Here is a 14,295-nt window from a genome sequence, read left to right as displayed (position 1 = left end):
TTTTTTTTTTTTTTTTTTTTTTTTTTTTTTTTTTTTTTTTTTTTTTTTTTTTTTTTTTTTTTTTTTTTTTTTTTTTTTTTTTTTGTGAAATGAAAAACTCCATCAAAGGGTGTGTTTGAGAGTTCTTGTGAGGACGGCTGTTATCCACGTCCACTCCTTTTATTACTACGGTTAGGATCACACAATAATCGCGCACACATTCGATATAGATGAACATAAATAAAGAGAAATATTGATTAAAAGTTTATATGGATGATTTCATGTATGCACAACATAGTATGTAGAGTGAAAGATAATATAGAGAATGAAAAGTACATGAAAAAGTACATCCACAGTATATTAGGTTTACGGGATATACTTATCTACCATATATATACTAACTTTTTACTATAAATTGTCACAGGCTCCATACTCCAACAACCACTTCCATGCTGGTTCGGAGTTTCTTTTTTAGCTAAGCTTATAGGTGAAATATCAAATTTTCCAAAGATGTAATTTCTTTTAACGAACACTATTGATATCTATTTAGCACCCACATTACTAACCTTTATCAAACACTCTTTTTAGAATTGTGCTTGATTTTTTCTAAAGAAAAGTAGCGAAAAAACATTAGGTTTTAACGTGACAATTGTCCTTTTTTTACTTAACTTCGTAAGTAAATTTTTCTTGACGAGTATTCAAAGCACTATCATCAAGAAGTAGACTAATTATCACATTTAAACACATTTAAATTTTTATCAAATAATTAATCATGTAAACTTAACTTGAACAAAATATTTAGGGCATGAAACCTTTTGTTTTTATTTTCAAAATATTTCTATAAATATTTTCAAAATCCAAATCAAGTTTCGAAAACTATAATAAAACAAATTATGACAAAAACATGTATAATTTCAAAAACCCAATAATTGTTGTACGAAAAATTAAAAATTTGGAACATAAAAGTTTAGACTTAAAACATATGCATGTTAGTTTCCCATCTATGTCTGTCCCAAGTTTGAATTTTCAAAATAACACATCAAATTTGGAAGATTCTTTGAAGATAACCGATCTGATCTGATATGTGTTGTCTAACGTCTTAGGTTGTACTTATTTTGTAGCCAAATCTAAACTTTAAATTTTGATCTAAATATTGGACTTGAAATGTTATGTATGTCTTTAATAGGATGAGTATGCGATGTTCTAGTAGAAAAATAGTACATGAATTATTCGAAATCACATACGAACGAGAGAAATCTATATGTATGTATGTGTAACACCAAACTCGAACAAGAAATTAAAAACCTAATTTTTCCTTCTAAATTCAAACTTAAGAAAGAAAAGAAAAAGAGAAAAAATGAATATGAAGGTTTAGGGATTGTTGAGAGAGAGACATAGAGAAAGTCGAAATGCGTTCTAAACGCTCTAAACTCTAAAGAGCTTATGGAAGGTATGATTCCGATTTTCTTTCAAATTCGAGAGTTTTTCTTGGAATTAAGTTCTGAGTATTTAGTAGGTTGATATTGGAGGAATTGTGCAAAAGTTTTATGAAAGAAGTTAGAGTTGATTCGGACCGAAAAGTTGAATTCCGATGAACATCATTTTTGTTGTTGTTGTTGTAAGTTTTAGTTTTTGACGATCTTGGACTCGATTATTTCTTACTGTGATTGACTAAAAATTATGAAAATTTTGAAGCTCCTAGCACAGGTGACAAGAGAGAGATTTCAAAAATTTTGAAGCTCCTAGCACATAGAAAAGCTAGTTCCAGAAGGCACTTATCATCTAAGTAAGTAACCACACAGGCTTTAGGCAGGTAAATACTTGCAGTGATCGGTAGGACGTGCTAGCATACAAGCATTCCTTACCTTATGGTTAGAAAATGCATGCTAAGAACTTCAAAAAAAAGCCTTTTTTTGGATAAATATGCGGCAATGTAATTGTAATTTGAAACTGATGTAGCCTCCACCCGCATTAAAAGAATGGTTTATCAATGAAACATTAGATTGTGAACGGAGGAAATATCTACTCATTTATTCGGTTGTAGTTGTGCAAGAATCAGCCTCATAGCGTCTATGCAATTCATGTAGAGTATTAACTCGTCTTTGTGACAATACTTGAACGGCCCAAGTCCACTGCTAGCCGATATTGTCTTCTTTGGGCTTTCCCTTTCGAGCTTCCCCTCAAGATTTTAAAACGTGTCTGCTAAGAAAAGGTTTCCACATCCTTATAAAGGGTATTTCGTTCTCCTCCCCAACCAAGGTGGGATTCTCACAATCCACCCCGCTTCGGAGCCAGCGTTCTTGTTGGCACTCGATTCCTTTCTCCAATTGATGTGGGACCCCCACCAAATCCACCCCCTTTGGAGCCTAGCGTCCTTATTGACACACTGTCTCGTGTCTACCCTCTTCGGGGAAGAGTCTCCTTGCTGACATACTGTCCGGTGTCAGGCTTTGATACCATTTATATTGTGGAGCCCCACCAAATCCACCCCCCTTCGAGCCCCAGCGTCCTTACTGGCACACCGTCTCATGTCTACCCTCTTCTGGGAAGAGTCTCCTTGTTGGCACACCGTCTGGTGTCTGGCTCTGATACCATTTGTACTATGGGACTCCACCAAATCCACCCCCTTCAGGCCCCAGCGTCTTTACTGGCACACTGTCTCGTGTCTACCCCCTTCGAGAAAGGACCTCTTTGTTGGCACCTCGTCTGGTGTCTAGCCCTGATACCATTTGTAACAGCCCAAGTCCACCACTAGCAGATATTGTTCTCTTTGGGCTTTCCCTTTTGAGCGAACCTCAAGGTTTTAAAACTCGTATGCTAAGGAAAGGTTTCCACACCCTTATAAAGGGTGTTTCGTTCTCCTCTCCAATCAACGTAGGATTCTAACGATACTAATCAAAATCGTGTTCCATAACTACTGATAATGATATTTTCCAGCGTCCCATCCACAATTAATCAGAAGTTATTTCCATTCAACAGAAAAGTCCATAAAACTCACAAGAAACACAGCTCCAATTTCATCAAAATCCAATTATCATTATTACATAGAAGTGGGAGTAGTACAAACAAAGCAAACCAGACAGAATTAAACAATGAAAACTAAGAACAACACATTCATCCACCAATTATTCATCATTTTCAAACTCAAACTCACAAACCAACAGGGAAGGCCACAGTGACCATCAAAAACAACAAAATCTAAAAACTAAAGCCAACATCAGAGGAAGTTCACACAAGCAGCAGCAAAGCACCACCACCACCACAACTTTCTGTACAAAAAGCAATCACTTCCCACTTTGCAAGGAAAAAAGAGAAAAACAAGCTTACCTTTAGAGCATATCTTTGATTAAAGGGCAACTCCAGCGCAGCTCCCACCATATCATCATGAAACGCATTGCTACACTCTCACAATCTCTTGCACTTGGATCACTTTTCCAATTTCTTACATTATCTGCAGTGTTTCTTTATAATATATCCATACAAGTTAAAGAGAAGGCAGAGAAAAATATAGAGAACGCGAGTCGAGTCGAATTGAGTGGACCGTGGGGCCTAAGTTACCAAATGCGCATGCACTAAATTCATGGGGTCCCTAAAAAAAAACACAACAAATCCCTCCATTGTCACCTCCTAAGTTGTCAAATCCCAGTGATTCCTCCAATCTTTAGTGCCCCAAAAGCAAGTAAATCATCATTTCTAGTCAACATTACCCAGTTTGTCTTCAACGGCAGCAAGCAAAGAGCAGTGTCTGCATATCACTTAAATTCCTTTAGTAGCCCAATAATACAGCCCCTTAATGTCCATGGGGTCCCATAAAAGCTACCCAACCCAACTTTTCAAATTCAACAATCATTCTGGAAAGAAATCTTTGCTCGCCACTTTTGCTTTCCCATCCTGACATCCTTGACCCACACCACAGCGAGGTAGCGTGGCAGCCAACCCCATAGCTTTTGCTTTAAACTTTAGAGATTTCAAGTAGTCTATAGCGTCATTGATGACCAACGTCGGGGGCTTGCCCTCAGCACCAGGAACCATGCTTTCAAGAAGTTTCAAAGTCTCTCGTAACTTATCTTTTTTCAATGAAAATTTCCCCGAACCATAATCCATTAGATGTCCTTGGCTATCGTCGCCAGAGTAACTCGATTTCGTATCAACTTGGTAGTTGTTAAATGCATCTACTTTCTTTGAAAAAGGGGCATCTGACAAGTTCTTGTGCCTACCATCTAGCAATCTCTGCCTTTTTCTGGGGCCATCAGAACTAGCAACTTCCTCATTCATTTCCTCAATTTGTTTATCATAAAGTTCCTTAATCAGCGGTGGAGAATGACCAGTGCTAGTTACTTCATCATCACTGCTACGGTGATTGTCATCATCTGAATAAAGCAAAGCGTTTATTTCTTCAGTGTCTTCATGCATCTCGCTCTCCTCACCAGCAACAATTCCATTTGTCGAAGGACTTTTGTGATATAAATAACTTTTGATATCAAAATCTCTAGCAGCTTCTTCTTCTTCATCATCATTTAAGCCATGACTGCAATTTTTCGCACTAATCGACAAGGGGATCTGAGCAGAACCAGAACTATACATTACACTTGTCTGATTTCCAGACTGATCAAAGATAATGAATTTCCTCTTGGAAAACTCAGTATTTGAACCAGGTAAAGCTATTTGAGCAAGTTCCAAAGATGAATCATACTGTTTCTTCAAAAGGCATGGAAGTACATTGGGACACATGGTCCTCGAATAAGATGGAGAGCCATACGGCAACCCATTCCTCGGTTCCGAATTCAAACCAGCCTGTTGAATAGAAGAACCCCAAAATTCCGTTTGTGCAGACGTGATACAAGTGTCTCGGTTCAGACATCGCAATCTGAGATTTAACAAGTCGTTCATGCAATCAAATTTGGGCAGGTTCCCAGCAGAATGCCCAGACTGAGGCCAAGAATCTCCAGTCTTAACCATCCAACAAAAAACAAACACCTAAGATTCACAATGAAAAGAAAATCAATTTTTCAGAAAGCGACCAAAAACAAAAGTTGCTCGAGATCATTTCAGGTGCAGTAAATAAGCAAGACTGGCAAAACCTACCACTAGATTAATATGCCTCTGATTTCCGCTGTTCAATTATGCGCTGATTCTTTCAGAAACAAACCATTAAAAGAACAAAAGTGAAAAACTTCAGCTCAAGATTATCGTAAAAATCGCAAATCGATCTACGTGACAGGTTTGAGCAACTGACGGAAGTACTCAGCCTGGAGGAAAAAAAAACACAGCAAATTACACATAAAGGTTCCAGGAGGCCAATGATCTTCAGTGACACAAACTAATAAACCATGAATATATACAGAGAAATCAAAAGGTCATACCTGGCAATTCTGTGGAGGTTGAAAACATGCAATCACTTTAACAACTCTTGTTGGCTTCCCTGCAATCCCATTTTCATATTTCAAAGCCCGAAATCGTGTTTGGCTCGCTGATTGGCACACCATAACTACTCTTTAACCCTTTACTAAGCTAAGGATGATGAAAACAATATGAGCCAGACGGGACAACACAATGTAACAAAGGCCAAGCGGGTTCGTCGAAATTCAGAGTACACCAACCATCAAACATAACACGGGAACTAAACAAAATTACAGAATCAGAAATCTTAAATAAACTAAGAAGAAAAACAGATTGAAGTCCTAAAATTGGCTTCAGCTGATGTATATATCAGAGGCAATGATGAAAAAATGATTGGATCCCATGGTTAGATGATATGAAGCTGATAAGAACGTAAGTAGGAAATGTTCAACGGGACAAGAAATGAATTATAGTATAACCCAGCAACAGATTTTCAGGCGCACAACTTTGTGGAACACATCCACAGTAGAACCCGACCAAGGCATATTAATGTTCTTATATGGCTCCCAGTCACTTCCCTAAGTTACCTGCAAAATAGCAAGATAGCAATCGAGTGTTCATCATTAAAGCCTCCACCACCAAATCACTGAGTACTAGAACTACGAACTACAGAAGAAATGCTACAATCCCGATTCCCAACAGGGAGCATCAATGAAAACATATATTCTATTTTGAACTATTTAAATTTGCTCAGCCGAAAAGCGATCCTTACTTCCACAATCAAACTAGAAACGAAAACACAGAATCACATCGATATATCCAAAGATCGCAAAAGATAAATCAAACCCATTAATGCCGCCAGTCTTAAAAGGGGAATTCAACCATTCTTTTCCAATAGCAGAAAAATTCAAAGAATCCAACGAGCAAAAGAAGGAAACAGACAGAAAAGAAAGAAAAGCAACGGAAGCTGTGAAATGAAAAAGCAGAATTAAAAGGGGAATTGGAGAAGAAACCGAAGAATTAAGCAGGCGCTCACCTTTTAGCCAAATCGTGGAAAGATCGAGAGGGGAATGGGAAAAAGAGATTGAAAAGGTTAGAGATAAAGGAAATGGAAGGCAGAGAGGAGAGGAGAGGGAACTGTAGAAGAACAGTGGAGAATGGGAAGACGAAATGCACGCTTAATGTCCAGAGATCCAAGACTGATAAAGGATGTCAAGTCAACATTACGCACTCCTCTAAATGACTCTTTTACCCCTTCCTTTTCTATTTTTCTTACATTTTTATTTTAAAATTTTGCTAATATAAATAAAAATATCTTTCAAACTTTCCAAAAAAAAAAAAAAAAAATTATTTATTTTAAAAGTATTTTAAAAATACTTTTCATTTTTAAAGACGTCCGTACATGTGCGTGTTACAGGTGCATCAAGATACTTCTCTACTTTGATGACTATGGATGCACACGTTATGATTTATGACATTATATTTATCAGATGTTATGCGTGTCCTTTTCCTCCATGATGCTCAACATAGAGCTCGTTAATGAGTGCTAGCCCAACAAGTTAGACCCAAGATATGTGCGAGCCTGCCTAATGAGCCCAAACTCGTATGCGTGAGTCATGTGTAGAGAAATACTATATAACAAATCTTGTGTACTTAAGGTTATGTTAAAAGGATAAGTCTCCCACCATTTTGCATGTGTAGGCATTTTTAAACTCCAATAGTAAGATTATTTATCGAGTATTTCTTAAATATTCAAGTCATGTATTACTCTTACATTTCACGTAAAGGTAAGATTTCATGTACAGATAACGGCGGCATCGTGACGAAGATCATAGATGACAGTAGCGTGGTTTGGTTCAACTCAGTCGAGTATCACCGGAACCCATTGACCAATCCAACCCATAAGACTTTAAGTTATTTGAACCTAACCCAATTTATAAAAATTTCATTTATTTGAATTAAATTCAACCAACCCGAATTGGAGAATTAACCATTAAAGAAAGAGACTATAAAAGGTAGAGGAAAAGAAAATCCGAGAATTTGAGAATCCGAACCGACCCAACCAAATTATAAGGGTTGGGTTGGGTTAGATAGCATTTCAAGGTCCATTAAGTTGTATTTTTTGAATTGGATCCCGTTCGGGTTAAGTACGAGTTCAATGGATAAAGGACCGAAAGAGTTGAGACTAGGCCCAACCCGCGTGGGCCCAAGTCCCAACCTGAGTTCGATTACTTCAGTGGCCCAACCCAATTTTAATCATCCTTAGACTCCTCGAACAGCGCAGCCAACAGAGCAGTGCTGTACTTGTTCTCCTTAAACTAAACTTTCGACCAAAGAGTTAGCATGCATGGGAATCAGAGACATTAAACAACCTTAGCAACATGTAATAAGAAATTCATGTTATGCTTTGTACTCTTGGTTAGGACCTGTCATCATGGCCCTCACACGAACGTTGTCGTGAGAAGACACGTTGTACTAACTGTAGATGAGCCCATTTGGGACAATGTAGGTTTAAGAATAAAGTGTGCTTCAACTGCCATATAGACGATACTATAGCTTCGTGATGCACCTAGAAAAAGATGATCGTAGGTACTAGTCAACTAGCAAATAGTGATCAAGCCCCTCCTCGAAAATTGGCCCAACAATAAGGTCGAATTTATGCCAATACTCAATGAGAGGTCGAGGCCTCAAACATTGCAGTCATAGATGCGCTATCTATCGTTGTTGTTTATTTCTTATTCTATGTACTATTTTATTTCTTCCAATTTTGTTAAACACGCAAGGATAGAAGGGGTGAGCATGGAACCTTCTAAGAAAGTAACAAGTATTTTAATACTCACCCTATTTTTAAAATGAATTTCATGTAAGAAAAAAATCGTGGAACGACAGTGATGACAAGGTAGAAAAGCCGGTCATGGAGTGATTCTAGAATTTTGCATGTCTTCTATTAACCTCTTTTCATGTATTTTAAATTACAAACTTTTAGGAATGTTAAGAAACCGAGACTATATCTAAATGAGAGTGATCTTGACTATAAATGGAAGATTTGAGGCTATCAAATATCGAATCAGGATTTTGAATTTTAGACATGGAGCGTTACAAATGCTATTAGAGTGTTATCTTTCCTAATAAAATGTAGTATGACGAGGAACCAAGGCAGAAGATAGTGGGTATATGAATAAACTTAAATCATATTCGAATGAATGCGATCATTAGTTGAAAATTATTACCTAAGCTAATATGGTGCACCCTTAAACATATGTGTGAAGACCAAGCACGTAAAAAAAATAACATGGTAAAATTAAAAAATAAAAAGGGCCCAACCGGGTTCGAACCGGTGACCTCTTGATCTGCAGTCAAATGCTCTACCACTGAGCTATGGACCCAAGTATATCATGGAAGAAAAATTTAACTAATATATAAGATATAATTTCAGTCCATTAACTTTTTGATTATTGAGAGAAGACATATGAAATAAAAATAATTTATTCACATTTATTTCGATAGAAATCATAGTTCTATAAAAAACAACCCAGGTTCCAAATCATCATCTTCCATCCCGAAACCAAGAATTCGAGTCTCACTGTCGTTTTGAGATCGTCTCTACGTGTACTGCTTTGTTTGTAACGACCTCTATCTTGAGTTTGATTTTCACTTGTTTCCCAAAATTTTAAGATCTCTGTCTAAATCCGTTACTACGTGCATGATACGAAGGCGGCAAGAATACTTTACATTTATTAAAAAAAAACATTGAATAATTAGAAACAACTTCATCATGGAATCAATATTTCCTTTTATTTCGGGATCCCTTGAAAAGAATATAAATATCGAAAAAAAAAACTATTAATTTTGAACCTTAAAAAATTAAATTAATTATTGAAACTTTTCAAGGAGTAAAAATATTTTGGAAACAAAATATAAACTTTTTAAGAGTAATTTTATTAATTTAACCTAAAAAAACGTTGAAACCGTTTCGAACAAAGGAATAAAACATGAATTTTGTTCAAAGAAAACACCCAAAACTTTTCATTTTCTTAATTTTTCTCGATGATCCTAACCTCTCCCAACTCTTGGGTATTTTCATTCTCTAAAGGAGTCTCGTATAAAAGAATTACTGAGTCAAATCAGCTCGATAAGACTAAATTAACCATAAGTTAATCAAACGAGATTTAAGTTCAAAAACTAAATAGAAACATAATCCAGCAATAAAGCTCGGGACATACAGTATACGAACAAATTTTGATTCAAATCAGATCGTATTGAGTAGGTCGATATAAAATTAAGATAGATATAAAATAGAAGTAGATAATATTTCCACCTCACTTATTCTCGGGAGAATATTTTATTTTGCCTTTATTCTTTGTTGAAAGAACACAAATATTCTTGCAAAAAAATAGAAAAAAAAATGTGTTCATGAATGTTTTGTTTGGAATATGAATTATGCTTCTACCATTATAGACATAACAATTTGTATTTTGTGTATACCGACTTAGAACAATTTTAGGCTAAGATCCATTTTAATTTGATACTCTTCCCTTTTCCACACATATCCACCATTAATTAATTGATGCCATTCCCAAATAAATTTCTAATTAATTCGGTTGAACGATTATAATATAACTTTCAGCCGAGCAAAATTGCAGGATCACACATGAAGAACAAAAGTATAATACCTCAAGTCCACCGCTAACAGATATTATCTGTTTTAGCCTGTTATGTATTTCCGTTAGTCTCACAGTTGTAAAACGCGTCTATTAGGGAGAGATTTCCACACCTTTATAAGAAATACTTTGTTCCCATCTATATTCGATGTGGGATCTCATAATCCACTCTCTTTGGGGGCCAGCGTACTCGCTGACACACCAACCAGTGTCTGACTCTGATATCATTTGTAACAGACTAAATTCACTGTTAGTAAATGTTGTCCGCTTTAGCCTGTAACAATCGTTGTTAGCCTTAAAATTTTAAAACGTGTTTGCTAGGGAGATGTTTCCACACACTTATAAGAAATACTTTGTTCTCCTCTTTATCTGATGTTGGATCTCATAGAAAGAGATAAGACATAAGAAGAAATATACGTGGAGATATGGTGATAGAAAACTCTACGACGGCTAAGATTTATTTATAAATGACTTCCAGTAATTACATATATTACATCTTGAAAAATACATTGGAGAATATATAGGAATCTAGGAGAATAAATAAGATAAGATTTTGTCTTTTAACTTAAATTACTTAACTAGTAAGTTTAGTTAAAATAAACTCGGCGCGTGGGAGACCTTCTAAGTGTGTGGAGGCACGTGGCTGTGCGTCATGAGCTTGATTCTATTCAACCCCTGCTTGACTGTTATTTATCCCGATTTCAATACTAACCCTAATTTTATTTGAAGTAGGACATGCCAAAGAAATTTCAGAAATTTTGGAGCTCCTGACACACGAAAAATTAGCTCGGGAAGGCATGCTTAATCTAACTAAGCAACTAAAGGGAATGAACTTTTTATCCATATAACAGAATCGTTGGAAGAAAGCAAGAAATATAAGGACAAAAGCTCCACGTTTGTAGAAACTGTAGCTTGCAAGCCTCCTTGTAGTATTTGAACAACGTAGAAGTTTTTCCACATTCAACAAGATCTTCCTTGCTATAACTCGAACATAAGACCAAAATTTGTGACAGTCTCTTAAAAGAAAATCCCAAACAAGGTCAAGGCTGCTCGTAGGTGTGTAAATTGCACACCCTTGAGCCAAACTAAGGTCAAAAGATGCATGTTATTCATGTATTAAACAACTACATCCAACCTAGCTCGTAGGCTTAATAAGTTCACTATTGTTTCATGTTTAACTTATGCTCCTAAACTCTTCCTAGTGGATCGTTTTAGGTTAAACTCAACTAAAATTCAGGTTTATCTATGATATTTTAACTCATTTAGAAAACCGAACTTAGAGTACATCCATAAAGCCAACATAACTAAACTATCCTAAAGTTAGTACTAAACAACGTTAAATATTATTAATTGTCTGAAGCTATAGTTATGTTGACATTTTCTAGCCTTAATTACATCATAAACGATTTCGAGATAGTTTAAAATGGTCAAAGCCGAATCGAAGAAATCAATGATATTTTTTCAATTTGATATATAAAACACCACTAAAATAAATGGAATTAATTCAATGGTCGGGAAGAAACTTGAAAAAGTAAATACAACGTCTCTTTCATGGTTCATGTACCAAAAGTGATCGCATCCTATTTGATTAAGATATCACGAATGTAAGAGATCCAACATAAACTATACATAGAACTTTCATTTTCAAGATTATGAAAATACCCCATGGTTGAGTATTATTTAGTTTCTTTTTCAAACCATTTATATTATAATCTCATGATTATATTATAACTTTAAAGACGAGCGTCGATATGATAAATGGCAAACAAAAGTAATATTTTAATGTCAACCTCACAGTTTTATAACGTGTCTGTTAGGGAGAGATTTCCACACCCTTATAAGAAATTCTTCATTCTCCTCTCCAACCGACGTGAGATCTAACAATCCACCTTTCTTGGGGACCAGTGTCCTCGTTGGCACACTGTCCGATGTCTGGCTTTGATACTATTTATAACTGCCCAAGTTCACCGCTAGCAAATATTATCCCCCTTAGCCCATTATGTATCGTTGTTAACCTTACAGTTTTATATTGCGTATGCTAAGGAGAACTTTATAAGGAATGCTTTGTTCCAATTTTTAACCGACGTGAGATCTAACCATCTACCCCCCTTGGGGGCCAGCATCCTCACTTGCACACTCTACAATGTCTGGCTCTGATACCATTTATAACAGCCCAAGTTCACCGCTAGCACCTTAGCCCATTACGTATCGTCGTTAACCTCATAGTTTTATAACGTGTATGCTAGGGAGATGTTTTCACAACTTGATAAGGAATCCTTTGTTCCAATCTTCAACAGATGTGAGAACTAACAATCTACCCCTTTGAGGGTCATCGTCCTCGCTTGCACACTGTATGATGTCTGGCTCTGATACCATTTATAACAGCTCAAGTTCACCTCTAACGCCGTACATTACGTATCGTCGTTAACCTCACAGTTTTATAACACGTATACTAAGGAGAGGTTTCCACACCCTTGTAAGGAATTTTTTGTTCCCCTCTCCAACCGATGTGGACAATCTACCCCCCTTAGGGGCCAACGTTCTTGCTGGCACATTGTTCAATGTCTCCCTCTGATACCATGTATAACAACCCAAGTTTACTGCTAGCAAATATTGTCTGTCTTGACACGTTATGTACCGTCGTTAGCCTCACAGTTTTATAACGCATATGTTAGAGAAAGGTTTCCACACCCTTTCAAGGAATTCTTCATTCCCCTCTCCAAATGATGTGGGATCTAATAATCCACTCTCTTGGGAGCCAGCGTCTTCGCTAGCACACAGTCCAATTTCTGGCTCTCATACCATTTATAACAGCTCAAGTTAACCGCTAGCAAATATTATCCGTCTTATCTCGTTACGTATCGTCGTTAACCTCACAGTTTTATAACGCGTATGCTAGTAAGAGATTTTCACACCCTTATAATGAATATTTCAAGAGATTTCCACACCCTTATAATGAATATTTAGTTCCTCTCTCCAACCAATGTAAGATCAAACACAAACCCAACATAGAAATATAAAAATAACTTAGATTTATGATAGTTTGAACATGAAGATAGATAAATTTACACAAAAGAAAGTTTGTATTTGAACATTGAGATGTTTAAGTAGAAAGTTTGTATTTTTATTTTACATATGGCATTTCACACCATAAGCTTTGCCCATTATATAATACATAGGGCAAATGTCATTCAACTCCATGATTACAAGCCACAAAAGATACAAGCTTCAGCTTTCTTATTATGAGACGACCAGAAGCCTCCCAAACAATAGCCTCATATTTACCTTCAGAAGCACCTCCTTTTACCTCCAAAATAAGGCGATATTTGATACCTCCCATCTCCTCCTTAACCCAACAACGTAGCAAACCCTTATATTGAAAAGTTGCCTTCTTTTCCTTGTTCACCTCGACCACCACGAACTTAGCAACTTCTTGAACATAGGGGTCCTCAATAGCGCGAATCGATATCCATTCAGAACGATGGTCGCCCTTCGCATCCTTTGTGACATGGAGGATGGGATCGTGTTGACCGATGTTAGCGAGCATGGTAGAAATCATAGCTGTCTTTCGTTAATATATGAACAAAAGCCCTAATTTTCGATGAGCTTGCCTCTCGGAGTAGATTGATATTTATAGAAGTTCATCAGCCATCTTAATGGTGGTTCTATTGATACTATTTTGAAAATGGAGCACCACCCAATTAAAAAGATTATTTTGATATAATAATTATTGGGATAAAATGGAATTTTGATTACTAGTTGAGTGGGAATGTGATTCTTGGACCATATTATATTAAAGTTTGAATGAAAAAAATAAATGTGAAATTCTTGGTGGACCATATAAAGGCATGGGACTTTAACGATTAATTTAAATTATCTTGAAATGTTTGTATACCTGTTATCGTTTTTAAAGTTAATGGTTCGATATTTCGATCTCGATGTGATGTAATATTTTAAGAAATAAACATCTTTCATAGTCGTAGAGTTGGAAAAAAGAATAGGAAATGTGATTTCACAATATTTCAGACTAGGAACCGGACCTATCACAAAAAATACCATCAGGAGCTCATTCAAACCCTTCGGATCAAATAAGAGCAACCCCACATCCAAACTGTAATTTTGTTGCTTTTCGCAAAAACTTTTTCAACTGTATATCATATGAAATTCGAACAATTTCTTCAAATACAGTATCTAAAAGTATCGCAGGTGGAATTTCTATATCTACATACTTATGAGCTACATGACAATTGGAGCATATTCTTTAGTAGTGGCTAATTTCAAATAAATAACAAAAAAAAAAAAAAAAAAAAAAAAA

General features: G+C 36.1%; 1 protein-coding gene and 1 non-coding gene across 2 annotated transcripts; both read right to left on the bottom strand.

Moving 5' to 3' along the window:
- Positions 1-2,973: 2,973 nt before the first annotated feature.
- LOC111470581 (transcription factor bHLH143-like) lies at positions 2,974-6,504 on the bottom strand. Its single transcript, XM_023116132.1, has 4 exons — positions 6,356-6,504; positions 5,343-5,906; positions 5,065-5,228; positions 2,974-4,956 (listed from the first exon to the last, which is right to left on the bottom strand). The coding sequence occupies exon 4, from the start codon at positions 4,936-4,938 to the stop codon at positions 3,826-3,828; it is 1,113 nt and encodes a 370-aa protein (XP_022971900.1). The 5' UTR covers positions 4,939-4,956; positions 5,065-5,228; positions 5,343-5,906; positions 6,356-6,504; the 3' UTR covers positions 2,974-3,825.
- A 2,129-nt stretch (positions 6,505-8,633) lies between these two features.
- On the bottom strand, positions 8,634-8,705 carry TRNAC-GCA. The gene has a single exon. It is a non-coding gene; the product is annotated as a tRNA-Cys (tRNA).
- Positions 8,706-14,295: the final 5,590 nt, after the last annotated feature.

The sequence above is a fragment of the Cucurbita maxima genome, unplaced genomic scaffold (assembly GCF_002738345.1).
Source record: "Cucurbita maxima cultivar Rimu unplaced genomic scaffold, Cmax_1.0 Cma_Scf00046, whole genome shotgun sequence".
NCBI classification, from domain to species: Eukaryota; Viridiplantae; Streptophyta; class Magnoliopsida; order Cucurbitales; family Cucurbitaceae; genus Cucurbita; species Cucurbita maxima.
The sequence above is the reverse complement of the archived record's forward strand: the minus strand, read 5'-3'. Positions and strand labels throughout refer to the sequence as shown.

Excerpts from the sequence above, each read along its gene's own strand:
- LOC111470581 (XM_023116132.1), bottom strand. The coding sequence starts at position 4,938 with ATGGTTAAGACTGGAGATTCTTGGCCTCAGTCTGGGCATTCTGCTGGG.